Here is a 15370-nt window from a genome sequence, read left to right on the forward strand (position 1 = left end):
TTTGTAGTCAGGAGACAGGCGCGACAGTTATACAGGTGGGTACTTCGATCCGACGTCGGTACAGTGGTGCACGTTCGGTGATGGTTTCTTACCTTTGCCCTCTTACTATTATCTGTGTGCTTATACTATATGTTGAGCCTAGCATCCACGTTGTTTGGTTATACTCTACTCAGATATTTCCATGCTTAGTATCATGTGTAGGAGTATAGTCTATCTGTATTTGATATCATGTTTTCTTGTTGCTCTACTTGCTTGTTTTACATATCTTATATCATGTTTATAGTAGAGCGGTTCCGTGACCATCTGTGAAATTAGTGACGTAGTCGGTCGATTTTAGTATCCCGTAATTGTGACCTACTCGATCAGTTCCTTGATTTCTATTATTCGATGACCTATACGGTTGGTATACCCTAAGGGGTGGGATTGTCGGCTAGTTGTCGACGAATGATTATAGTTTTCACAGATCCGTCATTAGACCCGTTGTGACCTAGTCTGTTCGTTCTGGATTCTTGCCGTTTGATGACCCACGAGGTCGGTGTACCCTGAGGGGTAGGATTGTCAGCTAGTGGCTGACGGCAGTTCCAGATTATAGTGATACATATCCTATACTTGTGACATGATTGGTCGAGTTCATATCCTACACTTGTGACATTATTGGTCGAGTTTCATATCCTATACTTGTGACATGATTGGTCGAGCTTCATATCCTATATTTATGACCTGGTTGGTCGAGTTTCATACGCTATACTTGTTACCTGGTTGGTCGATTTGGTTACATGATACCCATACGGTCGATGGGCCCTGGGGGGCAGGATTGTCGGCTGGTTGCCGACGGTTGATCATTGAGCATATTGCATTGATCGCCCGATACTCGTCGCATTTCACGAACACTGGCGGTCTGATCCACCGCAAGGAGTGTTCTTTTCCGGAAAAGTGGTTGAATGGTGACAACCCGTGAGCCCTAGAGGGGTTATATGCACTGGAGAGTAGTAGTGGCATTGGCTTGAGGTCTGCGGTGCTGACCAAGAGAGCATTGGTTTTAGATTGGGTACTTTTGGACTGATTGTCCCGTTGATGCATACGTCTATAGTAGCAGTTGTTGCATGCATACTTACAGTTCTTTCTATATACTTGTCTTGCTACTATAGTTTGATACCCAGGTATGTTTTATATTCTTCTTACAGTAGCGATAGTCGTTCTTATACATTCTGTTCATGTATTATTGTTGCTACTGTATTTAGTATATCTGCTCATTACCTTATACATCTCTTTCGTTTACTATTGTTCCTACTGTATTTCCACTGACCCGTATTGTTATATAGCTCTTCCTGATCCGGTGAGTACTCCTCGCCTTCTTCGGCTTGCGGTACCCACTGGGAGGGGAGACATGTTTACATGTTCTCACCTCCCCCACTATTTTTCAGGTATCGTGGGCGGTGAGGGTTGAGACGAGACGTGAGATACGTAGCGGTCGATAGAGCTTCCAACCCAGGTTATTTCGATTTAGTTATTACCCCTATTATTTCTGTTGATGTATAGTTTAGTTGGTTTATGTGGTTCAGTATTTCATTACGTTAAAATAAGAGGATTTCTGGATTTTGTAAAATAAAAGATTTTCTACCCCTCGTGGTAGCATGTTTTAAAAAGAAAAGATTTCCGTGTGGGAAACAACTTTCAAAAGAGTTTTCTCGTGGCTTCTATGTTTAAACACTGAATGGTAAATATCTGGTGAATGGTGACTGAATGTTGAGTATTGTATATTCATGTATTGTGGTTGTATCCTGGTTATACTCTGTTTGTACTTTTGTACTTGTGCGATGCCGTGCAAATACAGGGAAGACTCTGTCCGTGTGAACAGTGAATTTCCTGTATTTGTGGCGGATCTGGCATACCCTGGGGTTAGGCTTAAAAAAAAAAAAAAGAAAAAAAGAAAAAAAGAAAAAAGAAGACGCTATTCCGCTGTGTTTCAAACAAGAAAAAAAGGACCCCGGGGCGTGACAAAGAATGGTTCATATTTTGTAATTTTTTAATTTTTTAATTTTTGTTATCTTTTTGTTTTTAAATTGTATGTGTACTGAAATTAGGGTTTCGTGGATTGTAGTGCAGCATCGCGGGGGAAAGCGAAGATAGATTTGGAGTCAATGAAAGGAAAGAAGTAGTAGGTTCGGAGAGATCGGTAGGAAATCAACGTGACTGTGACGAAAAAGGAGCTTAACGTTGATAATGGCGGCAAAGGTAATATGGAGATGGGGATTCGTCTCCCCGATGTCGGTAGTGCGATCAAGATGCGTATGGAGTAATAATTCTATTGTTGCTTCTTTCATTACTATTTTTTATAATTTATTTACTGAAATTATAAATTTTGTTACATTTGTACGTATATCAGTTTCATCTCTTTTATTTGTATATATGTTAATATATATTATCTTTATTTATTAATGTCTTATGGCAATTCAAAAACTTTAAAATTTTTACTTTGTAAATCTTTTGTCTTCTATAGCATCAGCCCGCCGCAATGCGCGGGTAACTTCACTAGTGCAGCTTAATTATGTGCTGACCGGTGGGGTCCACATGCCCCTAATTAAGCATAATCTGCCACGTGGACTTATTAATATAAGTTAATAGATATTATAAATTGTTATATAAAATAGTATAAATAATTTTTTATAAAATATATTGATATAAATAAATTATTTTATTTTTAAAATATTCATGAATATTTCAAACGTAAATTTATAGTAGTTCTAAATTTTTCCGGAATATGAGTGAGGCTGGTATGCTTCTGGAAGTACGGAGCGTTTCGTATTTCCAAGCCGTTTTTGATGTCGTGACTTTTGAATCGACGATCTCTCCCGTTAGATTTGATCTAGAATATTTGAAGTATCTAAAAAATAAATTTTATAATTTTTCGATATCATTTGCCTAGTGATCGAAGGAGCTCAAAATCAATCATTTTAATGGTCGTGTTAAGTCGTTTGCAAGTTTAACGGTGTAGAAATATCTAAATTCTATCAAATTTTGATAGAAAATTCGTTATACTAATATAAAATAAGTTTAATATTTTTAATCTAAAATTTTAATGTCATATCATTATATTTTGTAAATTTTTTATTTTTAGTCGTTAATTTTGAGTTCTTTAATTACTAGACAAATAATATTAAAAAATTAAAAAATTTATTTTTTTAGCTACTTTTAATTACTATAAATTAATTTTAATGGAGTGGATCGTACGTTCGAAAGTCCTAACATTAAAAACCGTGCTTCCTCCCGGAATATAATCCCGTAAATGATAATAGGAGCGTCATTTGATTCTCTTACAACATAATCTTGTAATCTCTTCTTCTTCTTCTTCTTCTCTCTGGGCATACTCCCCCACCCATAGTTATCAAATGGTCTCCTTTTCTACTTCTTACTGCCTCCTCTCTCTTCTCTCTCCCTCTCCCTCCTCTCTCTCCTCCTCCTCCATCTCCGCGAGGTCCCGAGCTCCGCCCATGGCGACCTCTTCGTCCGCGGCGGCGCCTCCTCGTTTGGTCGTGGCATGCTCCTCCCCTCCCCGCGCTGGCTCTTTTCCGGAGCCCCCCAATTTAGGGTAAAGATCGTCTCTTTCTGGGGATTCCTAAATGCCCTGGTTGTAGGAACGAGGTGAAACTGAGTGGCTGGATGCCGTAGAGGTGTTTGATGAAATGTCGAGGAGGGCGTTGATGTTTGAATCTCTTAAAGGTGTTGATTTGGATCTTGATTGGAGGGTTGAAAAAGAAGTGTATTTTGAAGTTTGATTAGTCCCATTAGGGTAGGGTTAGGGTAGTGTTATTAACCAAGCAACTTTTACTCTTTCTGGAGATTTCTTGAACCTGGTTACCAGCTGAGTCGGTTTTGGATTGGTAGTTGTATGCCGTAGAGGTATTTGATAAAATGTCCACGAGGGTGTTTATGTTTGAATCTCTTAAAGGTGTTGATTTGGCTAGCACGAAAAAAAAAAAAAGTGTATTATCAACTTTGATTAGACCCTTTAGGGTAGGGTGGTGTTATTAACCAAGCAACTTTTACTGTTTTCGAAGATTTGTTGAACCTGGTCATTAACTGGTGTCTGGATTTGACTAGATTTGATGAATCTGGTCCATGCACAGTAAAAATGATTCCTTTGTCCTTTGCGGCTTATTTGGCCAGGCTGAAGCTTTTTATGGAAATATTGTTTGAATAAAACTGTTCATCAAATATCTATCAATTTTTTTTACATCCCTTTTAATTTAGATTCCTTTAACTGCTCTTCTGAAGTCAGAAACTGAAACTTTAGATCAGATTTTGGATCGAAAATCCCATTTCAATTTTATGCTCAAGCCGTTTGCATTATAGTCCTAAAGTAAAAAGTAGTTATCATGTTTATATTTTATGTTGCTTTGGATAACTATGTAGATTTTTACTCCAAAGTTGCCTAATAACAATGTAATGAGTTGTTCCATGTATTCAATGCTGTGAACTATCAGTTGTATCTTAGGATTTATTATAATTCACTTTTGTGGTGATAATGATACAATATAAAGCGTTAATCGCAAATTTAGTTCCCGAATTTTGACTCAGATTGCAATTTAGTACTCAGAGTTTGTTGTTACAATTTAATTTATGAATTTTGATGTAGATTCAATATTGTTCCTAATTTTGACCGAGACTTCACTTTTGTTCTCAAAGTTTCAGCTTTGAGAAAGAAAAGGTCTAAGGGTGGAACTGATGTGTCACCTTTTATTGAAAATAGATCAATAGAAAATGACTTTTCATGCAAAACAAGCTATGAGAATTGAAACTAGAAGGATGGCATTGAAATCAAGGCCAAACTTTAGAAAGTTAACATGTAAGTAAATCGATTACTAATTACCTAAAAAAAACTATTACAAATAAATAGCAAATTAACAATCCCGCATTTCTTAATTATTTTGTTAATTTGTTTTTTCTTTGTCTGGTGTTGTTCCAAATAGACCTCAAAGAGCAACTTTCTCTCATTTTGGACTTTCGGCCAATGAAGATGCCAGGCTCAGGTCTTCATATAAATGGCAGAGGGTTTTGCTGAAAGTCAGCGGTGAAGCGCTTGCTGGAGATCACACGCAAAATATTGATCCAACAGTAAGAATGCTTACTTTCTTCCACTCTTAGTAACAATGGATCCTACTGCTACTCTGATCTGTTTTGGGTCAAAATATAAGAGAAGAGAAACTACCATTGATTTAGTTGTTAGAGAAGAGTAACTTATGTTGTTTTATTTGTTCTCATGCATGGTCTTAATCACAAGCATGTATATATGTATATTATTCTTGTGGTCTACTATTTGTGATCCTACTAGAGAGGGCCTAGAGAATTAATATAGACTGGATAGTAAACTAAACGCCCTTTCCTCGAGTTTTAAAATAATTGGAAAATCATATATTTTAGGTCTCCTACAGAATGAGTAAATTAAGTTAGGTTTTTTTTATCCTGGGTGTTATCTGTAGGTTGTGATTGTCACATGGGGTAAAGTGCAAATCTTGATATATTTTAGGGGATTATTGAACGGGGTTAAATACAACTGCTTCCTAGGTATACAGAATTGCTCCCTCTCTCTCTCTCTCTCTCTCTCTCTCTCTCTCTCTCTGGGTGGGAGGATGGAGATGGGAAGCTAAATTTTAAAGCATTTTCTTTTTGTTTAATATCCTAAATTTTGAAAGTTTGGCTTTTATGGGCATTATGGTAATCCCAATCTTGGTTAAAATAATTTCTATATATTGAATCATTAGTGAGTCAAGTCTTGTACACGTAAATTACATGTATTCAAGAAATAGAGGTGGGTTTATCAGCTTCTAATTATTTCCTTCTTGCATTAGTACCATCCACATTTTCATCCTGTCTTTGTGTGTTATTGGGTGTTTGTTGTGCTTGATGTTCTCTCTCTCTCTCTCTCTCTCTCTCTCTCTCTCTCTCTCTCTGTGACACACATACATGCACGCACAAAACACGCACGCACAAAACACGCACATACACGGACAAACCATTATACATGGTTTCGCCATTCACGGTTAATGCTTTGTCCTTTGTCTGCAGATTACAATGTCGATTGCCAGAGAAGTTGCTTCCGTCACTAGACTTGGTATAGAGGTGTGTCCTTCTTCATATTACATTTAATTGCACTTATGTTTTAATTGCTTAGTTAATGGATTTCAGTTCTGAGATTGTAATACAAAAGCAGCCTCAATCAGAAAGGCAATTCTCTGAGATAATGCAATGTATCTTGCTAATCTCAGTAAATGATTCATTCTCTGTGGCTTAACAATACTTCAAATCCATCTCTAATTATGGAATACAGATTCATTTTCCGGGGCAACTATTTATTTCTTGGTTAGTTAATCTTGAAAGTCAAAGGAGGATAGAGTAAACCTTTGTCCAAATTTCTTTTGAAAATTTATCAACTCTTCCTCTAGAGTGAAGTGAGCTTATGTTAATGATATCTGACCTGATTAGATGCAAAAATGAATAAACGACGTATTGTCCAATTGATATGACAAATGTCGAAAACTATCTGTTTTGTTTTGAGGTTTTCGTGGAATCTTATTCTATCTTTTTGTTCACTTAATAGCTGTGATTTTGAGAATGTAATAAATGCTTATTTAATTCCTCAACAGATGTGTGCTTTACATTGCTTGTCCTGGACATTTTTTTTTCAAATTTCTGTGGAAAATTGCTTAAAGTGTGCTCAGTTTTTATTTATTTGACTATTGCCTGTATATATTTAGAAAAGTCGTTGCTTGTTTAGAATAAAATTTGTTGGTAATCATGCCGACTGCTCTCATAGAGTTTATTGATAAAGTGCGTGAACGTTTTTTAGGTTGCTGTTGTAGTCGGTGGTGGTAATATCTTCCGTGGAGCCTCTTGGGCTGGCTGTAGTGGTCTTGACCGTTCCTCAGCAGATTACATTGGGTATGAAAATTCAGCATTTTTGTGCTTCTATTATTTAGTGAATTACCTTTACAATATTTCAAGCCAACTTATCTTTTGCCTTCAAAGCAAATGACAATGTTACGTCTCTAGCCCATGCTGAGCTGTAGTGTATTTGGAAATGGGTACTTGAACCCCAAATATTTCGATTTTACTACCTCACCTTTCTTTGCATTTGATTTCAGAAAATTCTGTCAAGTTCTGTCACAGTTTAAAAGAGCATTATCTTAGGCACAAAATATTCCATTAAATTTTGACCGAGAGGTACTTAAATGAAATATTTTATAATTTTAAATAATAAAATTAAATTTCTTAAAGTACAGTTGCCCATTTCATATTTTTATGCATAGATCTAAATTTTAAAATCTACTCTCAAAGCGCGATGTCATACAAGTATATTCCCGTACAAGTATATAACCTTACCGTGAATTGGGCAGCCACCCGATTCATGGGGCTTTTGTATCAGAAAAAGTTCTACTGAGAGGCACTTTTGTAAATTCAAAAATAATATACATAAAAAATTATGTTCTGAAGGATATGTATGAAATTCATATTTGCAGTGATATATATGTAAAAACACATTTCGTACGGATTACGGATGTATATGTAAATATCTCTTTATGGTGTTTAATATTTTCCCTCATTCAGTATGCTAGCAACTGTGATGAATGCGATATTCCTGCAAGCAACAATGGAGAGCATTGGGATTCCCACACGCGTCCAAACCGCGTTTCGCATGTCAGAAGTCGCGGAGCCATACATAAGACGAAGGGCAATAAGGCATTTAGAGAAGGGTAGAGTTGTTATATTTGCTGCCGGAACAGGCAATCCCTTCTTCACCACAGATACTGCTGCTGCTCTCCGTTGCGCAGAGAGTAAGTAAAATTAGCAAGTCTTTACTGATTTTAGTTCCTATAGTCTAACCTCGATTTCGATGTCATCCTTGTTCTTTTCAATTGTAAATATTTACTTCAGAAGTTTAACGGGCAAAGTGATAAATCCTGTATACTGTCTGAAGAAGGCTTTGTTGCGTTAAAGTAGAAAATAACACAATCGAATTTAGGTCAAACTCGAGGGGTAAATCGTTAAAATTGAAACTCTTGAGGAGAAATTTGAAATGGGAGCTGAACTTCAGCAACAATTGAAACTCTTGAGTAGAAAATTGAAATCCGAGTTAAACTTTGGAACAAAGTTGTGAATGTACATGTCAATGTTAATTTCTACATAGTGTCAGTTTGGCTAGCTTCTAAAATAGTTGCGCTACTTCAAAAGTAGAGTGTTTGGCAAATAGAAGTTCTGGAGCTTCCCGCTGGAGGTGGGATGTCAAAATGAGCTTTTCAGCCCTAAAACTCTAAAAATTTCATAGCTCTGGTTAGGACCATCTGCTTCTAGCTCCGGTAGGAATTATCTGAGGGTTCTTAGTGAAAAAGGCACTAATGCAGAAGCTGTACCCTAAGAGCATTTCTGCAGAAGCTACAAACCGGCCAAACAGGTCCTTTCCTGGTCAATTGTTTTATTTGTTGATCCATATAAGTGCAACCAATTGATAGTTCTTTGATTTTATTAACATTTTAAGCTTATTTGCTTAATTGAATAGGTTTTCATTGCAGTCAGAAGATAATGGAACTTTTCCAACTTACGTGCTTAACATGCTGCAACTACAACGGTGTTCAGAGAAATTTGACTTGGTCTTTATTTTTGTGCATGAATATTCAGTTGGCGCAGAGGTCGTGCTTAAAGCAACAAATGTAGATGGTGTATTCGATGAAGATCCCAAGCATAACCCAAATGCTCGCCTTCTCGAAACCCTAAGCTATCAGGAGGTGACCACCAGAGATCTCTCTGTAATGGACATGACTGCTATTACCCTCTGCCAAGAGAATAACATTCCTGGTATGACAACATTATACCTTTTATTTTTCTTGGCTCAATAGCAGGCAACCCCCCCTGTAAATATGGAATTTCCATTTTTTTTTTTTCCTGTGAACCCCTCAAACTTCAATGTTTGGTCACCTCGCGCTAGGCAACATCTGCAGGGTGTTTTTCCACATTTCTGTATTGATATTTTCAAGTTTGTTTGGCTTTCGCTTTCCATACTAACCGCAAACAATGCTGCAGTTGTTGTGTTCAACTTGAATAAACCTGGAAATATTGCGAAAGCTATCGTGGGCGAGAAGGTCGGCACATTGATCGGGGGCACCACAAGAAATCTGCAGCTGCAGTATGAAGGGAGTTTTTAAGATCTTCAAATGAGAGCCCCGTAAATTCGAAATTCAAGGTTTGTCAAATTTTACATATTTTTTTTCCTGGTCTACAAGATCAGAATTTTATTTGTTGTATATTTATGTTGTAGAGGATGACCTTGATTGATCATAAGAGCTTCAAAGTCCTAAAGAAAAGATTTTGCAGTAACCTTTTCAGATTACATTTTTATCATGTTGTTGCTGATTTGGCTTCATTGCTGAAACCCAAATATTGCATCAATTTTAACAATGTCTTTTTACATTGTACCAAAATGTCTCAAAAACTTTATAATGGTATTCAAATTGATGTTACCAACTGCTAGGCTTGTACTGGATTGGTAATTTTGCAACTTGAATAATCTGTAGTACTGGGGTTCTGGTATTTGAAGATTTTAGAAATAAAATTTCATATTTTTCCTCTATTATTACTTTATGATCAAATTATTTCAAAAGTTCCAATTTTTAATGACTATTATGACAAATTCGAAGTTTAACGGTGTAGATAAATCTAAACTAATCCAAATTTTAATGGAAAATATTGTAAACTATCGAGATTAAGATCGACATTCTTGATCTTGAATTTTAAAGTTCTATTCTTAATATTTGAAGATTGTTCAATTTTTATTGTTTCTTTTGACATGATTTGTTTATTAAGGAAACAGCGTCACAAAAAATAAAATTTTATTTGTAAAAGCATTATATATCCTAAGTTATGCATAATGGTGTGGATCGTTAATGGTGTGGATCGTTGATTTGAGAATAAATTTTTTACAATATCTACGTGTAACAAACAAGTACAGGAAAGAACTAGTTAGATATCAAAGAAACTAAAGGGACAAAGATCTGTGTTTGGAAAAAGCTATTCAAATTTGTATTTATGTGCTAATTTATTCCACTCACATGATTTTACTCTATAAAAATAATTTTCTCCACCATATAGTTTGTATGAATTTTGTATCTAAATTTTGCAGTAGTGTTAACTGTTTTCATCTTCCTTTTTTTTTTTTTTTTTTTGTGCATGAGAGGTAATTGATAGAGACTAAAGTGGAAAAGAGTTTTTGTAGTAGTTTGGCAAAACCAAAAATGGACTCTTTATAATATTCTTTAAAGCTTTTAAAAATTTTAAATTTAATTATATTTTTAATTTTTTAGAACGACACGAAACGATTTACCGCTTTCAGTAAGCACATGCCTCACTATTGCATAATTAAAAAAGGTAAACTTTAATTTGCCCCATGTCATTTAGGGGTGTTTGGGTCGTTTATTTTCGGTATGAAAAATAATATTTTCTTGCTTATTTGGTTATTTGTAGAATAATTTTTTCGTAAAAATATTATTATGGATTTGAGAAAAAAATTAAAGGCTAAATTACATAAAACCCTCCGTCAAAATCCGATTTTTCATTTTCTTCCTCTGTTATTTAAAAATCTACACCTTCCCTCCTTGTAAAATAAAAAATGTTCACAGAGGGTACGGTGTGTACTGTGATGATAAAATGACCATTTTGCCCCTCACCATTATCGTCTCCTCCCTCATCTTTCTCAACAGCAACATCAATCGGTCACGGTTTACGCCTCAATAGGCTGCAGTTTCTCTCTATTTTCTTCCCCACCTGCTCCCCTCTCTTCCTGCACTCTCGCCACCTCTCGATTTCGGCGATAGTAGGGTGGAAATCGAGGTGGTGGTGGATGGAGAGGTAGGTAACGGCAACGAGGGCGAAGGTGAGGTGGCGGAGGAGGGCGAAGGGGTGGTGCGGACGGGGATGTGGGCGAGGGCGAGGGCGAGGCAACGGAGGAGGGCGAGGCGGCGAAGCAACAGGAAGAGGGCGGAGGGGTATTTTTGGTAGAAGAAAATATTTTATAACGGAATCCTAACAGATCACTAACGGTAGGGGGCAAAGTGCACATTTTTTATTTTACAAGGAGGCAAAGTGTAGTTTTTTAAATGACAGGGGTGGAAAGTGAAAAATCTCGTTTTGACAGGGGGGTTTTCTATAATTTAGCCAAAATTAAAATTTTCATTTTTTGTTGTTTTTCAAAGAAAAACAAAAATTCTATGGAATTAATTTACTATTATACAATAATTTATTTATAAATATTATATTTATATATGATATAATATATTACATGTGTTATTATCTATTATCTTATATAAATAAATTATTATATTATATATTATATAGAGTTGGGTTGGGATGCTATTGATAGCATCCAGCCAACTTTGCCACCTATTTTATAACCCTTGGATCGCATCGAGATCCGTGCCACACCTTTAGTCAAAACTTGAGAAAAGCTCCATTAGATCCCCTCCGTTATCTCTCTTTTTCTCTCTCTCTCTCTCTCTTTGTCTCTCTCTCTCTCTCTCTCTTCTTTTCTTTTTTCTTTTCCTTTCTTCTCCACAGACCTCACCTCCCGCCAAACCTCCCTCCTCCACAGCATGCCCACCTCCCACCTCGCCCACTCGCCCCCTCGCCGCAGTTTTCGCCCGCCCGCTTGCTCTCTCACTTTCTCTCTTTCTTCTTTTCTTTTTCTTTTTCCTTTCTTCTCCACAGAGCTTACCACCAAACCCTCCCTCCTCCACACCCCGCCCACCTCCCATCTCGCCCACCTCGCCCACTCGTCCCCTCGCTTGCTCGCTCGCTTGCTGGCTCGCTCACCCCCTTGCCTACTTCTCAGGTTTGATTCTTTGTTTTATTTTTTTTAGTTGTTTGGTGAATAAATTATAGGAAAAAAATATTATTTGGTGAAACAAATTACAGGAAAAAAAATATTGTTCTGTGTTTAAAAAATCTGAAAAAAAAATCTGATTTTATTATACAAAATTTGAATTTATTATAAAATCTGATTTTATTATACAAAATCTGATTTTATTATTCTAGCATCTATTTTATTAATCTCTTGGCTACTTGCAATTCTTGTCCTTAGAACTATTGATATTGAGTAAGTGATTACACAGGCTCTGATTCTATGAAAGAAAAGATAGTGTACGGAATTCATGTGTATTAGCATTCTTTGATGATTTTTTTCTATGCACAGAGAAGGTTGCTCTTCTTATTTTTTAACTACATTTCTGCAATTTTGAATGAGAGTTTTTAAGTGTTTAATGTTTTGAGTTCAGTGATTTAGACTACTGAAATCTACAGTTGGTAAATATCATGCTTCTTACTAATTTTTATTTTTATTTTTATTTTTTCTGAAGGTTGGAGTCAAATGGATTAGATAATAATGTTGAGATAGGTGAAGTCTGTCTCAAATGGTCTGTCACAGTAAACTGAAAAGGATGGTGCTACATATACTACAAAAGGCCAAGAAGAGACAGATAGCTCAAGTGACTCTGTATGAAGATAAACTTGTAACATGCGTAAACAATGGCTGAACTAGGCTTCTTGTTTGTAGTATGTATTTTGCTAGTAATAACTCTGAAATGATACTTATTATCCAGATAGTTTAACTTGTAGAATGTTCAAGTGATCTGGATGATTTAACTTATTGTAGAATGTTTATCATCGACAGGTATTTGTTGCTTTCTGCTGTCTCCTTTTCCACTGTTGTTAAAATTTGGTGCTCTGCTTCATGCTATAGTGTTTCATTTGCTTTGTGTAACTCTGCTCATACTGACTTCTCTAGAACTTCTGGATGGACCAAATTAACTTTGCCCTTAATAGGCACCAAAAGTACCATAGAATGTTTGAATATTTGGTTTTATTATTAGGAATACTGATTTGAAGAATTTTTTTTTTCAAACTGTGGAGTTTTTAAGCTGCAAATGACTCGCAACCAGCTATAGTTAGGCTATGTGTGGATTATTGCATTTGTGGATTATTGCATTTATTCTGATTTGGAGTTTTTTTTTTCAAACTGTGGAGTTTTTCAAACTGTACCATATAATGTTTGAATTTTTTTTTCAAACTGTGGAGTTTTCAAACTGTGGAGTTTATTCTTACCTATAATTAAGCAGGCCTATCATGATAATGTGGACAACAGATCTATTCTTTAAAAATAGTGGCCTATCCTGACCTGTGAGATGGCTACTTGACAAATTGGTATTTAGTGTAGAACACAATCAAATTAAAGATATAAAATCATACAACACAATCAAATTAAAGATATAAATTCATTAATTAAAAATAGTGGTTACAAACATAGTTCAAATAGCCTTTAGTTACATTAAAATCTTCACATACATCATTGCGACGAAGACAAACAGTACAACCAAATACAACTTTATCTTAAAAATTCTTCTATCTGTAAACTAAGAAGCAGTAATTTAATTACTATTTTATACGAAACCACATTTATATTAAACAAGGATCATGGAACAAGGATGACATTATGCTCAATCTCCACCAAAGGGGCAGAATCAGGCAGTTCTGCTATGTCTGACCAAGAAGCTGCCGCCCTATAAACCAATTCAAACGGAGAAGCTAAGCAAGTCGAAACCGGTTTGAATGGCAATAATTCCATGCATTCGGAAAATGAGAAACAAACTGATCTTGGGAAGCCCCCTAGGGATGAAAGTGTGGAAGAAAACTGCGACGAGGAATTAGGCAAGTGCTTCGAACTTGTGTCCTGATATAAAAAAATCAGATTTTATAATAAAATCAGATTTTATAATAAATTCAGATTTTGTAATAAAATCATATTTTATAATAAATTCAGATTTTTGAAAATCAGATTTTATAATAAATTCAGATTTTGTATAATAAAATCATTTTTTTTTCAGATTTTTTAAAAACAGAACAACATTTTTTTTTCTGTAATTTGTTTCACCAAATAATATTTTTTTCCTATAATTTATTCACCAAACAACTAAAAAAAAGAAGAAAGAATCAAACCTAAGAAGTAGGCGAGGGGGCGAGCGAGCCAGCAAGCGAGCGAGCAGGCGAGGGGGCGAGTTGGCGAGGTGGGCGAGATGGGAGGTGGGCGGGGTGTGGAGGAGGGAGGATTTGGTGGTAAGCTCTGTGGAGAAGAAAGGAAAAAGAAAAAGAAAAGAAGAAAGAGAGAAAGTGAGAGAGCAAGCGGGCGGGCGAAAACTGCGGCGAAGGGGCGAGTGGGCGAGGTGGGAGGTGGGCGTGCTGTGGAGGAGGGAGGGTTTGGTGGGAGGTGAGGTCTGTGGAGAAGAAAGGAAAAGAAAAAAGAAAAGAAGAGAGAGAGAGAGAGAGAGAGAGAGAGAGAGAGAAGAAAGAGGGATAACGGAGGGGATCTAACGGAGCTTTTCCTAAGTTTTCACTAAAAGGGCTGCACGGATCTCGATGCGATCCAAGGGTTACAAAATGGGTAGCAAAGTTGGTTGGGTGCTATCAATAGCATCCCAGCCCAACTCATATTACATATATTATAATATAATATAATTTTGAATGTATAAGTATAATTTGGAATATATTTAAATTATAAATATAGATGATGATGTTGATTCACTTAAAGCCTACAAACATAGTGTCAACGGGTTTCAATTGAGACTCGGCTCAACCATTCATATGCCACTTTGAATATGACTCGACTCAATCTGACTTCCCGTCATTTCGAACTTGTTACAGACCAACCCGGCCTCCCGGCCCATCCTGGTCTCTCACAACATGGCAGGATATTGGTCCATTTAAGCATACAATAATAATAATATATATAGATATAGATATAAATTTTAATTGTAATATATATAATATGATAGTTATTTATATAAATAATACATAACATATAATACAAAGAAATTATATAAAATTATTTTCATTCAAAATTTTCCTTTCAACCAAATAACTGTGGCTGAAATTTTTTTTCTTCCTATAAACCAAACGTTAAAAAATGTAAAAAAATTTCACGAAATACTCTTTACCACTGAGGATTATTTTTCATACTTTTACGTTAAATCAAACCAACTCTTAGCTTAATTTTATTTTGCTATCATGTTTTTTCAAAAAAGTTGTACCTAAATACTCTAATTATTTAGCTCATTTTTACTTTGTTATCCTCCGGTTAAAAAAATATTGCACGTACTATTCTATGATTGTTAAAAAATTTTAATTTATTATTCTATTGGATACTAGATTTTTTTTGATAAAATAAAGATAAAATTACAGAATAATTAAGCGTAATTTTTTGAACCATAGAGTGGTAAAATAACAACGAGCTTAACCATCAGGAGGTAAATTGAAGTTTACACTAAAAAAATTAATA

General features: G+C 35.6%; 1 protein-coding gene and 1 long non-coding RNA gene across 2 annotated transcripts; one reads left to right on the forward strand and one right to left on the reverse strand.

Moving 5' to 3' along the window:
* LOC109725987 (uridylate kinase) lies at positions 3260-9393 on the forward strand. Its single transcript, XM_020255406.1, has 7 exons — positions 3260-3589; positions 4971-5115; positions 6067-6120; positions 6848-6939; positions 7606-7832; positions 8674-8850; positions 9076-9393. The coding sequence occupies exons 1-7, from the start codon at positions 3390-3392 to the stop codon at positions 9195-9197; spliced, it is 1017 nt and encodes a 338-aa protein (XP_020110995.1). The 5' UTR covers positions 3260-3389; the 3' UTR covers positions 9198-9393.
* Positions 13300-14372, reverse strand: LOC109725999. Its single transcript, XR_002220396.1, has 2 exons — positions 14035-14372; positions 13300-13768 (listed from the first exon to the last, which is right to left on the reverse strand). It is a non-coding gene; the product is annotated as an uncharacterized LOC109725999 (long non-coding RNA).

This window comes from Ananas comosus, linkage group 20, assembly GCF_001540865.1.
Source record: "Ananas comosus cultivar F153 linkage group 20, ASM154086v1, whole genome shotgun sequence".
Classification (NCBI taxonomy): domain Eukaryota; kingdom Viridiplantae; phylum Streptophyta; class Magnoliopsida; order Poales; family Bromeliaceae; genus Ananas; species Ananas comosus.